The sequence below is a fragment of the Diceros bicornis genome, chromosome 4 (genome assembly GCF_020826845.1).
Source record: "Diceros bicornis minor isolate mBicDic1 chromosome 4, mDicBic1.mat.cur, whole genome shotgun sequence".
Lineage (NCBI taxonomy): Eukaryota > Metazoa > Chordata > Mammalia > Perissodactyla > Rhinocerotidae > Diceros > Diceros bicornis.
Window position 1 is genome coordinate 21,481,047 of NC_080743.1, and position 21,722 is coordinate 21,502,768.

General features: G+C 41.4%; 1 protein-coding gene across 1 annotated transcript in view; it reads left to right on the plus strand.

Moving 5' to 3' along the window:
• Positions 1-1,357: 1,357 nt before the first annotated feature.
• DNAI3 (dynein axonemal intermediate chain 3) overlaps positions 1,358-21,722 on the plus strand; it is a 68,399-nt gene continuing 48,034 nt past the window's right edge. The window contains exons 1-7 of the mRNA XM_058538408.1: positions 1,358-1,457; positions 9,579-9,674; positions 10,068-10,106; positions 16,580-16,761; positions 17,349-17,453; positions 19,579-19,728; positions 20,805-21,004. Coding sequence (XP_058394391.1) covers positions 9,593-9,674; positions 10,068-10,106; positions 16,580-16,761; positions 17,349-17,453; positions 19,579-19,728; positions 20,805-21,004 — 758 coding nt within the window. The 5' untranslated portion in view covers positions 1,358-1,457; positions 9,579-9,592. The remainder of the gene's footprint in view (positions 1,458-9,578; positions 9,675-10,067; positions 10,107-16,579; positions 16,762-17,348; positions 17,454-19,578; positions 19,729-20,804; positions 21,005-21,722) is intronic.

Genomic DNA, 21,722 nt, shown 5'->3' on the forward strand with positions numbered 1-21,722 from the left:
TGGTACAGTAATTATTCATTCAATATCTTTATTCACTTATTCAATCAGTATCTTTATTTAGCAACTACTAAACACCATGAGCTAAGCTAGACATGTGTTTGGAAATGTCCAATAGATAGTGGAAATTCAGATCTGAAATTTAAGAGATGTATTAGGCTGAGAGTATAGAAATGGAAGTCACTGATGTGTTTAGGGGGATGGTTGAAGCTAAGGGGACTAGATATGACGTCACCAGGAGAGTGCAAAGAGTAAGAAAATAAGGCTCAGGACTGAGCCCAGGGGAAAGCTAACCTTTCAGTGTCAGGGAGTGGAAGACCCTGGGAAAATGCTGTCACAATGATAAGTCCTCCTAGTTTTGTTTTGTTTTTTAATGATTTCTTTATCAAAGTGTATTCGCATTTTGCAAACACAAATTCTTCAGAAATTTGAAAGAATATACGTGATCTCCCTACATATCATGTAAAGTCATCTTATTTAGGATCATTAAATTTCAGATATGTTATGAATCTATAAGCCTCTTCTCAAAAAAATACTTTTGTTTAAATTGGGAGTAAAAAATTTAGACCAATTACAGCAGTCAATTGCATTACTTGATTAAATTCGGCTAGCTTACAAATTAGGCAGGGGAGAAAGGGAAAGGAGAGGAACAGTGTTCAGAGAGATGAACTTCACTGTATGAATCCCATAGGACCCACAATCACAGATAAAATGAACCTTGGAGTTACTAAGGGATTTAATCTTCTTCCCCTGAAACTCATACTTCCAGTTTGAGTCAAACTCTATACAAAAGTTATTTTGGCAGAAGTAAAATGTAACACATTAGAAATTCTGGGACACCCACGACACCCAGTCGAACCGGATTTTCTCTCCTTCACACCTGAATCTAAGGCACGTTCCTAGGAGGGCCCCAGCTCGCTGCGGGGTAAGCAAGGCGGCTGCCCTAAGGAATTCCAAGCCCGCAATCTTTATATCACCCTTCCCTCCCTCCTGCTAGAGTCCACACCCTAGAAGGCTGCTTCTTTGGGTACAGTTGCGCTGGGTGCGAGGCATGGACCAAGCCTGCCAGACCTAGGGTCAGGCCAGGCCACTAGCCTCAATACTACACCTAAATTACACAACTCTTTCCTTGCTAGTGGAAAACTGCAGACCTCGCCCGCGTTCATGCTGCGCGACGTCAGCATCACAGAAACCAATCACAAGCCTGCTCTGAAAGAGACTGTTAGGGAGAGGACACTGTATTGGTGGTGGTAGTTTGTCAGTCTCAGCAGAGGAGTCACATCTTTTTGTCTTAGTAACGGATGCGTCCAAGCAACAGCTTGCCGTGGAGCTGCGGTTTGTGCTCTGGGGACTTGTTTTTCTGGGAGAGGAGAGTCAAACTCCCATCTCCAGCTCCCGAAGGAGCTTTTCTCTAGGATACCGCAAAGAGGCTTCTTTTCCCGTCCGTTTAGCAGTATAAGGTAAGGGAACCTCTGAATGGGAAAGGAGGTTTGGAAAATAAGCGTTTTACTCACTCTTTCAAGGGCGTTTGGAACACTCGCTGTGCCAGCTATGTGCTAGGCGCAGTGAAGACTACAAAAAAAGTGCACTTTCCCTGCTTTCAAAGAACTTCCAGCCTAGTCAGGAGACAAAAATAGCAAGGAGAGAGCAGTTAACGACACTCTAAGAACTTTGAGGGCACGTGCTGTGTCCTGTTCACAGGTTGTATATCCCCAGTGTCTACCACATTGCCTGGCACATAGTAGGAACTCAATAAATACTGAATGGATGGATGGATGATGGATGGATGGATGGATGGATGGATGAATGGATGGACAGATGGATGAAAAGGAAATAGCATGATCCTGGTGTAGGGGATCAAAAAAGAAAAGATTAATGTGGGCTGAAGTAGGTCAAGAGATGACCTCAGGACTGTTAAGAAAAGGCTGAAGTAGATAAAGAGTGAAGGAGAATAATAAGGGAATATTAACTCTTTGAAAATAAGAAACTCATCTTATTCCTCTAGTGACCTCCAGTACCTAATTGCTGCTCAACAGTTTCTCTCTCCTTCTCCACAGTGTATACTGAACGCTGAGTGAATTCACAGCAATCTTTCAGGCAGCTCTGAGTTTGAGGCCCTCTGCCTTTGCAGAGGCCTGGCATAATTAACTATACTACAGTGTGACTAGACAGTGTCAGAGGGAAGAACATTATTTCAGCCTGAGTGACAAAGTTGGGAAGGCTTTGGAGAAGGTCATAGAGTTTTGCCTTGAAGAATGAATTAGTTTTAAGCAAGCAGAGAAATGTGTGCATGGTGTGGAACAGGAGGGTGGGGAGGGAAGGGGATTCCCCAGAAAGGGAGAAAGAAAGAATGGGAACTGCCTGGACAATCGATAGTAATCCCATGAAACTGGAATGAAACTGGAAAGGTGAAGTGGTGAGGTAAACTGTGAAGGGTGTTAAAGGCGATGCTTACAAGTTGGACTCTATCCTGTTTTGCAAAGTCTGGGCTGGAGACCACTAGTGCAAGACTGCCTCATAGTGATTTTAAGAACTTTGAGATGGGGCCGGCCCGGTGGCATGGTGGTTAAGTTTGTGTGCTGTGCTTCAGTGGCCCGGGGTTCCCAGGTTTGGATCCTGGGCACGGACTTACACACCGCTCATCAACCCATGCTGTGGCTGCGTCCCACATACGAAATAGAGGAAGATTGGCTCAGATGTTAGCTCAGTGACAATCTTCCTCAAGCAAAAAGAGGAGGATTGGCAACAGATGTTAGCTAACTCAGAGTCCCAGGCTAACCCGAACCTGCAGAATCACAGTGGGTCCAGGAAATTTGCATTTCAGATGAGCTCCATTTCTACAGTACAGGAGGAGGATGCTGCTGCGGACAGTAGGGACCCACGTTATATTCCTCAGTACACAAAGAAGTGACTTGTTAAGATCTGCATTTTAGAAAGAGGTCTAAAAGTGCCCTGTGGGTGACCGTTCTGTGGGTGACCATTCTGGTTGAAACAGGGGCAGGAAGGCAAGTTAAATGTCCATGATTTAGTCAGAAGATGGAGGGAGGGGAATCTGTGGATAGAAAAAAATTACATATTTATTTTTACTAACCGTTAATTGAAATGTATGCATTTGGTAACAAATCACAGTAGTATTACTAGGACTTGTGACATTGTTACCCAAAGAAATTACAGCTCTTTTCATATTACATTTTGAGTATTATAGATATATTTTTTATGATCATCTCTTCTTCAAAGTTAAGGTAGTGATTAAAACCACTGCTAACCACCACTTGTTATTTAATGTGTTAATAAAGAAGCACATGTGTTATTACATCATAATTTTAAAAATAGTTTGCCAACTGTATCAAACTATTCAATATAATATTTAAATATAATCTCTCTCTCCTGTAATCTCATGTTTTTATTTGATGCATGGCCTTCACCAGGCTGCCGAAGGGGTTCCCAGCACAAGATAGTTAGGAACTCCTGATACAGGAGGACATGGGGAACGCCTGAACCAGAGGAGGCTGTGGGAGAGGAGGGCTGGGAATTCAGGAGACATTTCAAAGGGAGAAGTGATGAGATAGCATCTACTTAAATAGGTAGAAATCCAATCTTGGTAAGAGGTGGAAGTAGCTAGGAAGAGGAGAAACAGAAGTAGTAGACTAGGGCCGGCCCCATGGCTTAGCAGTTAAGTGCGCGCACTCCGCTGCTGGTGGCCTGGGTTCGGATCCCGGGCGCGCACCGACGCACCGCTTCTCCAGCCATGCTGAGGCCGCGTTCCACATACAGCAACTAGAAGGAGGTGCAACTATGACATACAACTATCTACTGGGGCTTTGGGGAGAAAAAGGAGGAGGATTGGCAATAGATGTTAGCTCAGCCGGTCTTCCTCAGCAAAAAGAGGAGGATCAGCACGGATGTTAGCTCAGGGCTGATCTTCCTCACACACACACACAAAAAAGAAGTGGTAGACTAATTGGAAACATTGTAGGAACAGTTAACTCTGGAGGGTGGATGTTGTGTACTTGTTAGAAGATGGCTGAGGAGCCCAGGAGAACCTTGAAGCTTAATCAGGGTCTTGATGGAGATTGACCAAGGAGCAAAAATTCTTGGAACACATTTACCACCTTTTTCTAAATCTCAACTTAATTAAAAAAAAGGGAGGCAAGCATGATGAACTGACATATACTTCACAAAGAGAAAAGAGGATGATGACCACCTAGACAAGGTCAGCTAATTGAAGAAGACTCGGGGAAGTAATACTTTCCAAGGAAGACCCTAGGTGAGGAGAAGGTGCCAATGCTACAGATCTTCTCAGAATGAAAAATCTCATGGCTGGGAGTAAGCCACACACACCTACAGGTAACAAATGGGAACATGTAAACAGGAGTGTGCATTACAGCAGAATCGAGTGAAGAGAGGAAGCTAATACCTGTTTAAATTGCTGCATTGTGTCAATTGTAATTGTATCACTGATCCCTTCATCTGGATTAGTTATCCTCCTGAGTAATAGAAGCATCATCAAAAGATATAGTCACGGACAAGTCTTGAAAGTTAGTTTGGAGCCAGGTCATGGGCAGCTCAGCGTGCAGTGCTCCTCATCATCAGTGGAGCGCCATGTCGGGTTTTGAGCTGTTACACGGAGGACTTTCCCAGTAGTCACTTCTCCTGTCACTCTCTAATGTCTTTGGCTGTTAACTGGAAGGTAGAAAATGTGTCCTTTGGTACATTGGTAGCAAAAAGGTACTCTGGAATGGGTGAATTAATTTACAAAGAAAATAAGTGGTTTTAATATCAAAAATATTTAAATGGAATGCTTAAACATTTATAAGTGTTATCTTTCACAAATTCTATTTTAAAATTCAATCAACTACAGTGGCTTTGAAGACCAATTGTAAACAAGCCACTGGGGTAGACATAACCTTTCTTTTATGAATAAATGAAGTATCTCTTCTGTTACTCTTAATAATAACAATGAATTTACTTAAGCTGGGAACAGGAAAAATGTGGTAAGCATTTCAGAATAATCTTAGTACAATGATATCTGTATTGAAAATTTTTCATGACCTTTTAGTAGTCAATTTAATGGGGAAAAAATTTGCTAAATATAAAGCAGCACAGTTATTGCATGAAATGTGTAACTAATTTAATGAAAAAAATGTTAGTAAGACCTGCTGTATTTAACAGCAACATCTTTTATTTGAGATTTGTTTTTAAAAAGAAAATCTGCATAAAATATAAACCTTGAATAAATATGTGTTTATTGAAATTATGCAGACTGCATTATTCATTTGATTTAAATATCTCCAATTAAAAGTGACGTATTTTCTAGACACAATATATGTAAGGTTTTTATTATTTGCAATTACTAAAATAAACTATAAAATTTTGCCTGAAACACAAATACAATGCAAGGTAGCTACTCCCTAAGTAATCATTTTCTTTTCATTTTAGATTATATTCAGCAGACTGACCTCAGCTGATGAATTTTTCCATCAATGATGCCCAGCAACTTAGTACTGTGCTTTTTAATTAAGAGGATTAGAACCTCTAAAAGCCTGTAGAACAACCTGGTCTTCCTTTTTCCTTGGTCGCTAGTCAACATTTTAGACGCAGGAGTTAATTAATACTGGTGAAAGCAATAAATGAGCTTGCATTTAATGTTTGTTCCTATTGTGTTACCTAATGTACTGCTGGAAAATTGACTTTGTTTTCCTCTGAATGTTGGAAACTGAACCAAATTACCCACAGATCATTTAATAGCAGCATTTGAAAAGAACTGGGCGTATGTGATTACTTTGACTATTTCTGGGGATGATTGTGTTAAACTGATACCTATATATTCAAGCTTAATACTAATGCAGCACTTCTCAATCCCTGGAAAGCAATTTTACCATCCGTGGTAAAAGGAATTAAGCTTTCAGATGGAATTAAAGTTGCTAATCAGCTGACCTTAAAAGAGGGAGATTATCTTGTACTATCTAGGTGAGTCCAATGTGGTCACAAGGGTCCTTAAAAGTGGAAGAGGGAGGAAGAAGACACGGTCAGTGTGCTATGTGAGAAGGATTTCACCTACCATTGCTGGCTTTGAAGATGGAGGAAGAGGGCCCACACTCCAAGGAATACTAGTGGCCTCTAGAAGGGGGAGAAGGCAAAGAAACAGCTTCTCTAGGATCTTAGAGCCTCTGGAAAGGATGGAACACAGCCTTGCTAACACCTTGATTTTAGCCCAGTGAGACCCATGGCAGACTTCTGAACTACCAAACTGTAAGATAATAAATCTGTGTTGTTTTAAGACACTAAGTTTGTGGTAATTTCTTACAACAGTTATAGAAAATGAATACAGCATGCACACAGGTTATTCCACAGATCATTAGGCAAAAGACTTTTGTTCAGACTGGAAATTCATAAGCTAAGAATGGAAGAGGGGAAGAGGGGACCAAGGAGTCATTAATTCAACATTTTTTTTAGTGTGTCCACTGTGCCAGTTGTAGAGTTTACAGTCTACTTTACAGTCTAACTTCACGTGCACCAAACTGAATTCCTGATCTTCCCTTTCAAATTCGCTCTTCCCATGGGATCCCCATCTCATTTAAATAAATAGCAACCCCCTACTTTCGATTCCTTAGGCAAAACTTGTTGAAGTCATCCTTGATCCCTTTCTTTCTCTTACACCCTACATCTAAGTTATCAGCAATCCTATTGGCTCTACTTACAAAACACACCCAGAATCTAATCACTTTTCCATCCTACTCTCACCTCCCTGATCTAAGCTGCCATCTCTTTCTTGGATTATTGAATGTCTCTTAATTGGATTCCCTGTTGCAGCCTTTTCTTCTCTGCAGTCTTCATAACGCAGCAGCCATAGTGATCCTTAAAATGCAAGGTCAAGTAAAGTAACTCCTCAGCTCAAAACCATCCAGTAGCTCCCTACCTCATTCAGAGGAAAAGCCCAATTCTTTATCCATGGCCTAGACTCCTTGTAGTACATTATATAATTGTCCCCAACTATTTTATTCCCAGCAATTACTTCCCTTCCCTGCAAAAGGATCATACATTCCCACCCAGTGACATGAAAGCATACGTTCCTCCCCCATTGAAAGGCTGTGTGACTTGCTTGGGCCAATGGGATATGTGCAGAAAGGACAGTGTGCCAACGCCACAGAGAAGATTTAGGAGGCATTACGTGGTTTTGGTAGCTTTTTCTCTTTTCCTTCTGCCATGAAAGTAGCATGTGTCAAATAGGGGCTGCTCCTTCAGCCTGAGTCCCAGAACAAGACTTGAAGCAGCAACTCACCCACAGCCACAATACAGAACGCAAGAAGAAATAAATGTTTGTTGTTGTATATTACTGAGATTTGGGGGACATTTGTTACTGCAGCAAAGTTAACTAATACATATCCCTATCACCTCTCTGACCAACTTCATCTCCAACTCTTCCCTCGCTCACTGTGCTCCAGCCACCATGACCTTCTTACTGTTTTCCTAAACGTGCCAAGCATATTCCTGCTCCAGAACCTTTACACTTACCGTTCCCTCTGCCTGGAAACATCCTCCCTCCCCAGATACATATCTGCATTTCTGGCTCCCTCCCTTCTCTTAGGTCTTTGCTCCAATGTCACTTAAGTGAGGTCTTCTTCCCAGATTGTCCAATATAAAATTACAGCCTCCCTACTCTTACAATCCCTCTCCCCTTCCTACTTGATTTTTCTCCTTAATAGTTATCACCATCTAAAATACTAATAATTTTGTGCCTTTATTTGTTTGCTGTCTGTCTTCCCCCTACAATGGAAGCTCTTTCAGGACAAGCGTTTTGCCTGTTTTGTTCACTGCCATGTTCCTAACCCCAAGGACAGCATCTGGTATGTCAGAATCGCTCAGTAAATGTGAAATGAAGAGTGGTGGTGGTGGTGGTGGTGGTGTGTGTGTGTAGGGTGAGGCCAGGTGGTGTCCAGCGTGTTTTTGAGTATTTTAAGTCAAATGCAGCTGGACTAGAATATGGAGAGGGGTACACTGAGAAAGAATTTTCTGAAACAAGGACTAAGTCCAAGATCTGAAGTTAGAGAAGTGGGATGGAGGACAGGTGACAGGCTGAAAAGTGGGGTCAGAGCCATTCATGGCAGAATATTTAAAAAGTAGAAATTCCTAAATTGTCAGAATCATAAAATGCTGATTAAATCATAAAGCATACCTTTCTAGATAAAGACAATGACGTTAAATAGTTTTGTTTGTAATGAAACACAGTAATCACTGAAATCTAAGTGACAGTCTTGTACAAAAATTAACAACGCGGACATGGGAGCCAAGCAGCTCGGCTCCCACCCTGACTGGCCTCATAGTTTATGTGTCCCCTCAGGCAAGTTACCCGACCTCTCAGGGCCTCTGTTTTTGCGTGATAGAATGGGGATAAAGATAATAGTATTAAGAAAATGACTACCTAACAGGGTGGTTAAAATTAAATAAAAAACACATGTAAAATACTTAAAACTGTGCCTGGTTCATAGTTAGCTCAACAAACGTGAGCTGTCGTTGTTGTCATTGGAAAAAACACATATGAACAATTCGAAGGAAAAAATGTATATACACAAACACACAGACACACACCTACACTTTGGTCAAGATAGTAATCAAGGGAGTAGGCGTGAAAGAAAATTCATGATATTTTAACTGTGGGCTGTGAAATAATCTTCACTCTGTGTTGGTTTATTAAAATGAGGCAAACCAGTCTGAGAAGACTGAGTTGATGATGATGCAACTCTATTTCATTAAATCTTCACAACCACCTTGTGACGTAGGTTTTGTTATCATCCCCATTAAAAAGATGAATACACTGAGACTTAGAAGATAAGGAATTTGCCTAGGGTCACTCAGCAGGTAAAAGATAGAGCCTGTTTTTAAACCCTGCTGGTTGGACTCTTGAAATCACACTCCTAGCCACTTAACAAGATGAGAGGTGAGCATTGAGGGGATGACAAGGCTGTGACGTCACGGCAATGACCTTGGCCAGTGTTATGCCCTGTCAAAACTGATGAGCAATTCTACAGAAAACTTTTGGAGGCATTCTTGGACGGCGCAAACAGGAACACAGTGGTTACATGTACACATGCTAGGACAAAAGTACGATTTAAATTATGTTAATTTAAAAATTATGTACATATGTGTACATATATGCACGTTGTGGGCCTGTATCTGCCTGTGGACTTTAAGCCCGTCTTTGTAGCTGGGGCACCTGCTGGGGAGCCCCGCATAGGGCAGCACAGAGCAACTCCCTGGGATGGGAGCTGCACAAGAGGAGAGAGAACCAGTGTCCTCTGTCATGCTTCTGTGGCAGGGCCTATGGCTGAAACCTTGAAGTGTCAGCAGGTCATCTCCTTGTGCCTCAGCTGAATGGCTCCATTGGAGTGGCAAGATCTTATCAGTAAGATTGTTGTTGCAATAAACCTTTGGTCACAGAACACCCATTCTATGAAGTGGATACACATTGATTTAGACAAAGGCAGAACTTGGAAAACATATTCTTATGTTTACTAAATGACAATGCTTACCATTTGAAACTGTAAACCAGAATGTACTAATGATATTACCTCTTTACACAGCCTAAGTCAGAGCCATGGCTTCAAAATCTCAAAAACAGAAGATCTCCAGTGGCGGAAAAGTGTCAAAACGTGGCAAAAATAAACCAACAATATCTGGTAGGATTATTTTTTCATTAATGGGATTTTTCTGGATTTAGTATTTGTATGTATAGTAGCAGCCAAAATGATCATGGTTGTATGTATGAAATAAATGTAAATATTTTTGCTGTCATAAAGTCAAACACATGTGGAATTCAAAATATGGGGATTTATTCTTACTTTTTATTCATTTCATTACAAAAACAAACGCCATAGCAAATATAACACTAAGAGATAATTCTGTGAGAAAGACAATTGTTTGGATTCTGTCTATTTAATTATTCATAAAATAGTTTAAGTCTCCATCATATATTTGCATTTATGTTTTGAGGCTTGGTAAAAGATTGTAATTAACTAAGATGTACATTTGATGCAAAAATGTAAATTTGACATCATTTTATTATATTCTAGTTAATGAAGAAGAGGAACCTATAAATATGGAGAGCTTGGGTAAGTGGAAATACAATTTAGAATTTATGTCCCCAGTTTTATAATATTTTAGTATGCAACAAGCAAGCAAGAATATTACAAATTGAAACAATTGATCAAAATGTATATGGGCTAAAATTACATCATGTCGTTTAGAATATAAAATGAAAAATTTTAAAGAAAGAATAAAAAGTAGGAGTGGAAGAGAGAATTTCAAACTGAGAAATAGGCTTGGACCAAGCAGTCCCTTAAAAATACAACATTGCACGATCATTGAGAGACCTTTTGTAACTATAAACTGCAGTAAGTCTACAAGTTATGACTTTTATTAGAATAATACTTTTAAACTCTGGCTCATGGGCAATATTTATCTGTACCTCATGGTAAGATTCCTACTATTTCAAGGAAAGAGGCTGATTTTTAAGCAAATAAACTAGAATTTAGATAACCAAACTAGTGTTGTTCCTACTTTTAGAGGCTAATCTATTCTTATAGGACTTTTGGTTTTTGCTGCGGTTGTTGAAACTTTCACCTTCGAGTTGACTTTGATGACGCCCTTCATGTTTAGAAACACAGAGGCAAAACAGTTGGGGTGGGGAGGAAGAACTAAAAGCCTTGCAGGCCGTTGTAAAGATTCCAGCTTTTCGTCATGTATAGTGGGGAGTTATTGGTGATATTTAAGCAGAGGATTGACACGATCTGACTTAAGTTTTTATAATTTTATTTTATTTATTTTTCCCCCAAAGCCCCAGTAGATAGTTGTACGTCATAGCCGCACATCTTTCTAGTTGCTGTATGTGGGACGCCGCCTCAGCATGGCCGGAGAAGCGGTGCCTCGGGGCGCGCCGGGATCCGAACCCGGGCCGCCAGCAGCGGAGCGTGCGCACTTAACCGCTAAGCCACGGGGCCGGCCCTGACTTAAGTTTTTAAAGGGTCACCAGCTACTCTTGAGAACTGCAGGGGCTAGGACAGAAACAGAGACTATTTAGGAAGCTATTGCAGCAGCCCAGGAAAGAGATGATGGTGCCTGGGCCCCGGGGGGCAGAGAGGGTGGATGTGTGGAGTGTGGAGGTGGGGAGACAGTGGAGGATGTCAGCTAACAGTCAGTGGCTGGAGCAGGGTAGGCTGCCCAATGCAGTAGTCCCCTTTATCCATGGGGGATACGTTCCCAAACCCCCAGTGGCTGCCTGAAACCATGGATAGTACCAAATCCTATATAGACTACATTTTTTCCTATACATACATACCTATGATCAATTTTAATTTATAAATTAGGTGCAGTAAGAGATTAACAGCAATAACTTCTCTGTGGCATACCTGAATTGCCAGCTTTGGGGCCATTAATAAGTAAAATAAGGGTTACTTGAACACAAGCACTGCGATACCGCGACACTCATCTGATAATGGAGACGGCTACTAAGTGACTAATGGGCAGGTAGCGTGTACAGCGTGGATACGTTGGACAGGGGGCTGATTCACATCCAGGGCTGGACGGAGCGGGACAGCATGAGATTTCGTCACGCTAATCAGAAAGGCATGCGACTTAAAACTTATGAATTGTTTATTTCTGGGATTTTCCATTTAATATTTTCAAACCGTAACTGAAATCTCAGAAAGTGAAACCACGGAGAAGGGGGAACTACTTTAAATATTTATTGAATTAATGAACGTGTCACTCAGAATTCTCCCACTCAACACCTCCCCACTCACATCTAAACCATCCTGACTCCTGTCAATTCCACCTCTAAAATATACCTCAAATCCATCCACTTCAATTATCTCCACATCTGCCACCTTAGTCCGAAACTCCACATCCGTCACATAGATTGGTTCCTTAGCCCCGAATTGGTGTCTCTGCTTCCAGTCAGCTGCCTTCAACCCATCCTGCACACCACAGCCTGGCCATGACTTTCCTGCTTAGACTCTCCCATGGCTTTCCTTCGTCATTGCAGCGGTCCTGGCCCCACCTTCCTCTCTGACCTTGTCTCTCCACCCTCTCCTCTCTCTACAGCCCACCAGCCTTGCTTAGCACAGAGCATACTAAATTAATTCCTGCCTCAGGGCCTTTGCTTCTGCTGCTCCAGATGGCTGGATAGATCTTCCCTCAGATCTTATGCAACTATCTCCTGCTCATCATTTAGATTCAGACTCCAATCCCATCTCCACAAGAGGCCCTCCTTGAAGGCTGCTCTATTACCTAGTACCCTGTTTTATTGCCTTTGTAGCACTTATCATCGTTCTGAAGTTAAAGTACAGTTGATTCTCGTTATTTGTGGAGGTTCTATACAGTTGCTTCGAACAACTGAATTAGCAAATACTGAGCCATTGGTCCTGGGGAAATACAGGATAAGGTTCCTGCGAGCCCCTGGTCACAACATTTTCAATAGCCAATCAATAAATAACCTTGTTTTATGTGTGTTTCTGTTTAAAGACATCTTATTTAATATATATTGTTGATTCATTCATGTTGAACTCACAGCCAACAGCACTATAACTCACACCTGAACAATGGTTGTCTAATACACGTATTCTCTCCATAAGGCACTTCACAGACTTCTTATGGGTAACACCAGACAGCACTTCAGCGCTACACTTGGGGGCCATTTTAGATAGAAAAATCACTAATAGAAAGCACGAAAATGTGAAAAGTGTGCCACTAAATAGACAGTGGAAAGGACACTTGTTTACAGTCTGAGAGCTGATGCAAGATGACAGAGCATCGTCTTGTTTGACCTCAGCTGACAATGTGCACACTGGGCAGCTCAAACTTTCTGCCACTCTAAGCACGTCCACTGATGACCGTGAAAGTGCCACAACTATTGATTTTAGGGTTACAAATAAATTTTAGCAAGTGGATTTGCAGATACAAAATCTGTGAATAGTAAGAATCGACTGTGTTTATTTGTTTATGCATTGATAATCTATTTACACACATACCCATGCTGGCTTGCCTTTGCTCTCTCTCTCTCACACACACACACACACACACACACACACACACACAAGTTCCAGGGGAGCAGAAACTCTCTTGCTCACCACTGTACCCCAATGCCTAGAACAGGTCTTGACACATAATAAGCACTCAGTAAATATTTGTTGATTGATTGAATAAAAGAATGAGTGAGGGGCTGGCCCAGTGGCTTAGCGGTTAAGTGCGCGCGCTCCGCTACTGGCGGCCCGGGTTCGGATCTTGGGTGTGCACCGACGCACCACTTATCTGGCCATGCTGAGGTGACGTCCCACATACAGCAACTAGAAGGATGTGCAACTATGACATACAACTATCTACTGGGGCTTTGGGGGGAAAAAAAAGGAGGAGGATTGGCAATAGATGTTAGCTCAGGGCTGGTCCTCCTCAGCAAAAAGAGGAGGATTAGCATGGATGTTAGCTCAGGGCTGATCTTCCTCACGAAAAAAAAAAAAGAAAAGAATGAGAGAGGGGCTGGCCTGGTGGCGCAAGCAGTTAAGTGCACGCGCTCCACTGCGGCAGCCCAGGGTTCGCTGGTTCGGATCCCGGGCACGTACCGACGCACTGCTTGGCAAGCCATGCTGTGGCAGCGTCCCATATAAAGTGGAGGAAGATGGGCACAGATGTTAGCCCAGGGCCAGTCTTCCTCAGCCAAAAAAGAGGAGGATTGGCAGACATTAGCACAGGGCTGATCTCCTCACAAAAAAAAAAAAAAAAAAAGAGTGAGTGAATTGCTTTCCCTGTTCTTCCTGTCTAAATAGACCATCACCACTACTACCCTCCTTAGTTTGAAGTTCTGTCTCTCACCCTGTCTTCTAAATAGCACTTGTCACAATTTGTACTTAGGTATTCCTGAGTGTATTTATTTGCCAGTCTCCCCCTCTAGATTGTCTACCCTGACACTAGCACCATGCTTTTTAGAAAGTAAGTTCTCAATAAATATTTCTAAAATGAATTGACTGGTAAAAAAAAATCCATGAACCTGAGAATGGGACATGGTGGAGATGTTTCATGGGAAAGTAAATGGACTGAAAAATAGAAGTGAGTGTGTTTGTTTAAGGAGAAAAATAACATGTCAGTCCTTTGCAGTGAGACTTGAGGTTAGGGTTTGACTGAACATCCCCTCATGCTAGAATCTCTCTCCTCTACCCCCAGCTCCCCTCAGGACAGTATCAGGACCCCTCTGACTTCCTCTCTGTGGAATCCTGACACTGTAAACTGTCACTCAGGGCTTGTGGCTGTCGGGTCCCAGGGGACTGGGATTCTTTTTCCTACCAAAGAATCAAGGGATCAACTAGTTGAAAAACTGTCTCCTAAGGGCCTAAGGGGCAATGTTTAGAGGTTTCTAGAGAACAAACATACTTTCTACACATAGCTAACATTTATGGAGCGACAGCTTTGTGCCAGGCACACTCCTCTCATCCCTGTCGCTCTATGAACTGGGCATTATTAAGGCCATAACAAGATGGAGGTGCTGTGACTCCCAAAGTTAAGTAGCTTACTCAAATTGTAATTATAAGTCATACTTTAATACAGGTTAGAGTGTCAGTGGTGTATTGATTGCCTATTGCTGCTGTAACAAATTACCACAAATTGAGTGGTAGAAGCTTTGGGGTCTCTGTGAATGCCAGAAGCACCGCCACCTCCTTTAGGCACGAGCTCAGCATGAGACTCACAGTGCCACCTAGTGGTTTCCCAGCGCGAAACTGCAGGACTTGCCTTATGCATTCAACATTATAAGTTACCATCCACAGTATGTTCTCGTAGAATTAAATGTATGTGAATCAAGTCAGCAGTTGCTTATTGAGCGTCTCCTACATGCCAAGTGTTAGGGTTACTATTTTGAGGGAGATAGAAATAGGCAGTTTGTCCCTAATTTATGAACAACTTGTATTCCAAATGTTTATTACGCCAGTTGATTGCAATTTGGACTGTATTTCCACATATAATCAGTGTTATGCACACAGTCGTTAAAACCCCCCAAATTACCTGAATAATTGTACCACAGAGCCACTAGGGTGTGGAGGACTAAATGTTTCTCTGGGAAAATAAGCTGAAAATTCCAACTTGAGAGGCCACATGCACTCTCCCCTGGCTGGCGCATCTGTTGAGCAGTGGGAGGGAGGCTGTCAGGACATCCAGGTGTAGAGGGTCTGGAGAACATGGGAGCAGCTCTGGGTCCCTAGGAGCAGGGAGTTGGGGGAGCAAGTTCTGGAGGCAAATGCAAAGCTGAGTCTGGGGTGGTGAAAGCTGATGGTGATAAGAAGAAAAAGAAAATGAGAAGGCGGCTCCAGAGATGGATGGTCACAGGCAAAATTGCAAGGCTTGCAGCTGCTGAGGACTGGCCTGGGGTCGGGGAGAAAGAGACAGGAAGAACGGGAACGGAAGCCTCTTGAACATTGCCTCCCTCCTCTTCTGAGGGCAATCCTGGCACTGGGAAACTAGATCAGGGAAAAGGGTTCCCTACTCCACCTTCCTCCCTGATTCCAAAGGTTTACTAATACAACCTAACTGGGAAGTCAGTAGCTTTAAAATGTGAAGAACTGAGCAACAAGTCTGACTGTGAAAAGGAGCCCGAGGGAGCAGAGATACCTGTACAGGGTCAAGGGAAGCTTTCTTTAAAATGAGAGATCATTGAGCAAATCAGCGTGCTCAGGGAAAACAACACAGAGGTAGGAAAAGTCGAGTCAAACGGAGAGGCCTGGCTGATGGGGCCTCAATGGCTGAGAAGGGTGGAGAGGGGCGGGCAGGTCTTCAGGATGGAAGGAAGGGAGGAAAGGTGGTGTCTGTGCCCATCAGCTGGTGGGCAGGGCTGCAGGACACCGCAGGATTCTGTGCTGCACAGACACAGAATTTTCTCTGTGAAAGGGAGCAGGGTCACCTAGTAAGAGAGAGCAGCAGGTGAGGAGATGAGAGAGGGGAGGCTTTAGGAAAGCAATACAGGTTTGATAGAGCCTAAAAGGATGATCATACCTTCGGACCAATAATTTCACTTTTAAAAATCTATCCTAAGAAAATAATTTGAAATATAATAACAATTTATAAACTAGATATTTGTTTGTAGAATTATTTACCATCATTGGAAACAAATGAGAAAACAAATGTAATGCTTACCAACAACAGAATGGTTAAAAATTATGCTACAGAATTACATTAATTTAAAATGATCTGTTAGAAAGATTACATAATGTCATAGTAGAATACTTAGGACATAATAATAAGTGTGAAAGGCAGGATTTAGAATTTCATATAAGATACTATATGTGGAGTGGCTAGAAGGAAATAGAGCAAACTATTAATAGACGTTCTCTTTTGGGAGGTAGTATGGGTAATTATTTTCTTATTTTTATCTTTTTTGACATTTTTTCATAATGGAAATGCTTACTTTAAAAATAAGAACAATGATTTTGAAGTCTTTTAAAATTTTAACCAAGACAATTATTTAAAGCAAACGATTGCATATTTCCTATTGTTAATATTTTAAATGGTTATATTTAATGACCAAATTCCACTTTGCCTTTCCCAGGTCATCCAGAAATTTATCCTTTAGTGTTAACTACCAAGACCCAGGAAATATTTAACTGCCGAATAGATGAAGACATCACAGATGAACAACCTTATAAACTTATCAAAAAAGAAGATATTTTTGCAGACTTTCAAAACAGAGCTGCAGTATCTGATTTCTACCCACTCAAAAAAATCATCCAGGTAAGTACAACATACCTCTTCATTTTTCCGTCCTACCTCAAGAGGTTCCTGGTATGTAATAACAAAAGTTGGAGAGATTGTAAGTTCAAATCTGACATTCCCCGTTACTTTGGGCAAATGCTAGCTTGCCCATCCCTCCTTTGAAATCCTTCTTGATGACCCTGTGTGAAAAGCAAACTTCTCTCAGTGATTGTCTTATTTCACCCCATAAAAGATCATTCTTACCCAAATTTAACTAGAATAGGAATCTACCCTTATTTTCCCATACTGCTTTAATTGTTGAGTTCATCATTTTGGTCCTGATTTGTCTGCAAACATGCAATAGAGCACAACGCCAAGTAAAAGGAACGCTTCTTTTTTCCTGTTAGAAATAAAATTCCGTGGTAAATTTACCCAGACCCATTGTGTTTTAAGAGCTTTTTTAAGTTAATAAAATAATTGTGCAATTTGGAGTTATTAGCCATAGATTAGCACTATGGTTATCTTTTATGATGGAATGATTAGAGAAAGATCAATTTTGTGTCAATGTCTGAATAAACTGAATGACCATTGGACATTAACCTTCTCTTTTGATTATATTCCTGTAGAAATATCCTGGAGATGAGCTTCTGATTGTTTATGACAAAGACTTCAGATACGGACTTAACTTTTATCTTATTGGAACTGAAGAGGGCAAGGAAAACTATTTAAATGTAAGCATACCCCAACCTCTTGCAATTTGTTGGGGGGGGTGTCAATACATGGTTATGATTATCCTTGTTCAGCTCTGTTTCTCTGGGGCCTAGATCAGGTTCTAGAACCTGGAGTAGGTGGGCAGTAAATGTGGGATGAACTAAATCAAACATCTCAGAGTAGCAGATACAATCTGCCTTCCATATCTGGGGATTCCGCACCTGCGGATTCAACCAACTGCGGATGGAAAAGTCCAGGATGGTTGCATCTCTCCTGAACGTATACAGACCTTTTTTTCTTGTCATTATTCCCTAAACAATACAACAACTATTTACATAGCATTTACACATGAGCTATTATAAGTAATCTAGAAATGATTTAAAGTATACAGGAGCATGTGTGTAGGTTACACACAAATATTGCCCCATTTTATATAAGGAACTTGAGCATCCTCGGATTTTGGTATCTGCGGCGTGTTCCTGGAACCAATCATCCGAGGATACAGCAGGAGGACTGTATGCTACTTACTTGCCTTTCATTGACATAATGAGCGCGGAAACAGCAGATCTGGAGTATCACTGCTCTCGACCACTCTTTGGCCCATATTCCTGGTTCTCCTCTTGCCATCTCCATGACTTGGGGTAAGATACTGAACCTCCCCTATGCAAAATGGTGGCGTGAATAGTGCCAATTTCCAGGGCTGTTGTGAAGATGAAATGGGCTAATACAGGTAAAGCCCTTTGTATAGTGCTTGGCACAAAGCTAGATGCTCCATAAATGTTGGCTATGATTATTTAAAAGCAAAACTTTAAAAGAATGACTTCGTCGGTGGGCAGTTGACGGGGAGGGATGTCAAAGATAAACTGAAAATAAAGGAATGGTAGTTTCCAAGGAAAGGAAATCAGTTCACTTTGAGGTGTTGTATTCAAAGTGGTCATGAGAGGTAACAGATTTCTGAGACTTGCCTTCCCATCCGGTAGCCTCATAGAGAGGTTTGGTCAAATTGAGGGAGACAGAGGGGTTTGTGTGATTGTTCAATAAGCAAGAAAAATAAAGGAAAGCCATAGAATTTTAAACTATCTAACATTTTTTAAATTAAAAATAATCTTTCGCTTAGCCTTAACATTTTCAATTTTATTTTTATGGTTTCTTTTCTCTATGTTTTTAGTTTTTTTATTATAGTGAAATATTCAACTGTATAAAAAAGTACAGATAGTATAACAAATATCCACATAATCACCACCCAGAATTAACAAATATTAATATTTTATCATATTTACTCCAAATTTTTTTACAAAGAAACAATTAATGTTCCATTCCCTCTTGTATTCTCCCTGATCCCGTTTTCCTCACTCCTCTCTATGAGGAACCATTATTTTAAAGTTTAAAAACACAAATAGTGTTTTGTTTTATTAATTTAAAATTCACGTAAAATTACATCATACAAATTGTTGTGCAACTTTTGTTTTTCACTGAGTTACAAAATTCTAGGATTTGTCCATGTTGATACATTTAGATATCATATATCTGTAGATCAAGTTTGTTCATTACAATTGTTTGATGTGATTTTATTTTATGATTATACCACAATGTATCAACCCACTGGCCTATTGATATGCTTCTGGTTGCCCGTTTCTTCAGTTGACGAATAAAGTAGCAGTGAACATCTATATACCTACGTCTCTATCTATATCTACCTGTCTCTTGTGGACATCTTGGTTTTAAAAACATTCACTCCTTATTATTTAATGGATATCTTATTTATTCACACATATAATCCTCTTATCAAAGACCATTTCATTAAGTCAGAGAAAACTAGCTTTATATTTTATGTTAGCGTTCCAGGTTTATAAAGATATGCAGTAAATGCTCTTTACTTATGACCAATCTTTTCTTTTTTTCTCTCTCATCTTTCTCTTCTTTCACCTTCTCTCTGTATCCTTGATCTCTTTCTTTTTTGATCTTTATTCCTTTTTCTGCTTAGTTTCCTTCTCATAAATGAAAAGCATGAACCAACAAAAAATAAAAATAATAAGGAAGGGCTTCATGAATTTATATAAAAGTAGAGTTTACTGCAAAATATACACATGTAGTTATAAGCTAAATTTGGATATATCTATTAGAATGCTGTTTCTTTTACTCTAGCCCCCAGAAGTGCCAGAAGAACAGGAAGAATACAAAGAGCACGTTCCTGAAGACACGTATATTTACACGCCACCTGTCTCTAAACCGTGGGTTTCTTTGGGCAGTGAAAAAGAAATTGAGGAAGAATCAGTTAAGGAATTTACAAAGCAGGTCAGAGGCTTGAGTATGATCTTGGGTCGTTACCTCCCTGTAGCTGAACAGCACTTATCCCTGAGGGATCCATAAGGTTTGCTGTGTTTGCAATGGGGATGTGGTTTTTCTTTTGATAAAAGAATGGTCATTGTTTTAGATGGGTGTTATGGGTTGAATTGCGTCCCCCCAAAAATTGTGTTGAAGTCCTAACCCCTAGTACCTCAGAATATGACCCTATTAGGAAATAGGAGAGGCTTTATCCAGTGACTGGGGTCCTTATAAGAAGATAGCCATGTGAAGACACAGAGACACAGGGTGAACACCATGTGAAGAAGGAGGCAGAGATTGGAGTGATGTATCTACAAGCCAAGGAACACCAAGGATTGCTGGCTGCCACCAGAAGCCACAAGAGAGGCAAGAAACAGATTCTCCGGGAGCTCAGAGCCCTCAGAAGGAACCAACCCTCCAATACCTTATCTCAGATTTCTAGCTTCCACAACCATGAGAGAATAAATTCCTGTTGTTTGAAGCCACCCAGTCTGTGGTACTTGGTTACAGCAGCCCTAGGAAACTAACAGTGGCGTTCCAGAACAGCTCGTGAGAGGAGCAATTATGTGCAAGTGATTTATTACGAAGGTGCCCTATAAGAGCATAAGAAAAGCAGCAGGACAGGCATGCGGCCGAAGCCCTGCAAGGGGGTGATCTCAGGCAAAAGTCTGGCAGAGGAAAGGCTGCAGCCTGAACCCCTACGGGGACTCTGGAGTGTACCCTACACCTCAGAGCTGTCCCGAACCTAAGCGAAAGAGATTGCATATGTCTCCCACCAGCCCATCATTGATCAAGATGTAAACTGCCAGTCACCTCCTGCTCTTGGTACCTGCAGGCAAAGTGGTCCCGATAGCCCTAGAGCAGTCCTCCACAGAAGAGTAGCAGGTGGGCCATGGGAACAGAAAGCACACGAAGCCAGAGGGGTGCACGGAAAGTGTGCACAGAGATCTGAGAGGATCTGGACAGAGCACCAGCGTTGTCTACTGCACATCCATTTTCCTCCAGGGACTTGATTATGTTTTCTTTACTGCTTACCTGTGTTACAGATTACATATATGATTTCTCGAAAACGAAGTCAATTTGGTGCACCCATTAAGTTCAGTGACCAGAATGCTTCTAGTGTAAAAGATGCCTATATTGAATGCACAGCCTACCCAGATAAAAATTTTACCGTTAAGCAACTTGAGAAAGATGTTGGCATGCAAGTAGTCCCCAAAGTCAAGGACACAAGCACTCAGACAAGATGGTAAGTTTGCAATGGGTTTATGGATTTTCAAAGGCAGTTACAGTAAATCTAGCAATGTCCATGATTATTGTGAGAGATCTTTATAATAAACAGAAATGGGTTGACAATGATGACATAGATCTCCACAGAATAATTCAATTCAGGAAGATCTAATTACACTCAACAATGCCTTTTAAAATCTTAATAGGAAAATGAGACATGAGTAAATAAGACTGTAAAGACTATGAAGTGGGAAAATGACTGATGCTGTTCATAATTACAGTACTGCTTTCAGAGAAGGGGCCCTAGTCATCTCTCACCTGGAATATTATCATTGTTTTTGTTTTTTTCCGTGAGGAAGATCAGCCCAGAGCTAACATCTGCCAATCCTCCTCTTTTTTGCTGAGGAAGACTGGCCCTAGGCTAACATCCATGCCCATCTTCCTCCACTTTATATGGGATGCCGCCACAGCATGGCCTGACAAGTGGTGCATCAGTGCGCGCCTGGGATCCGAACCGGCGAACCCCGGGCCGCCGCAGGGGAGAACACGCACTTAACCGCTTGCGCCACCGGGCCAGCCCCTTATCATTGGCTTCTAACCCCTCTGTTCTACCACCCAAGTGATCATTCTTACATATCAAATCAGATTGTGTCACTTCACTGCCTAAGTCTCTTCTTTGGCTCCCCATCACATCCAGAGCCCTTGGGATGGCTATAAGGGCCTTCTTCCTCCGTGAT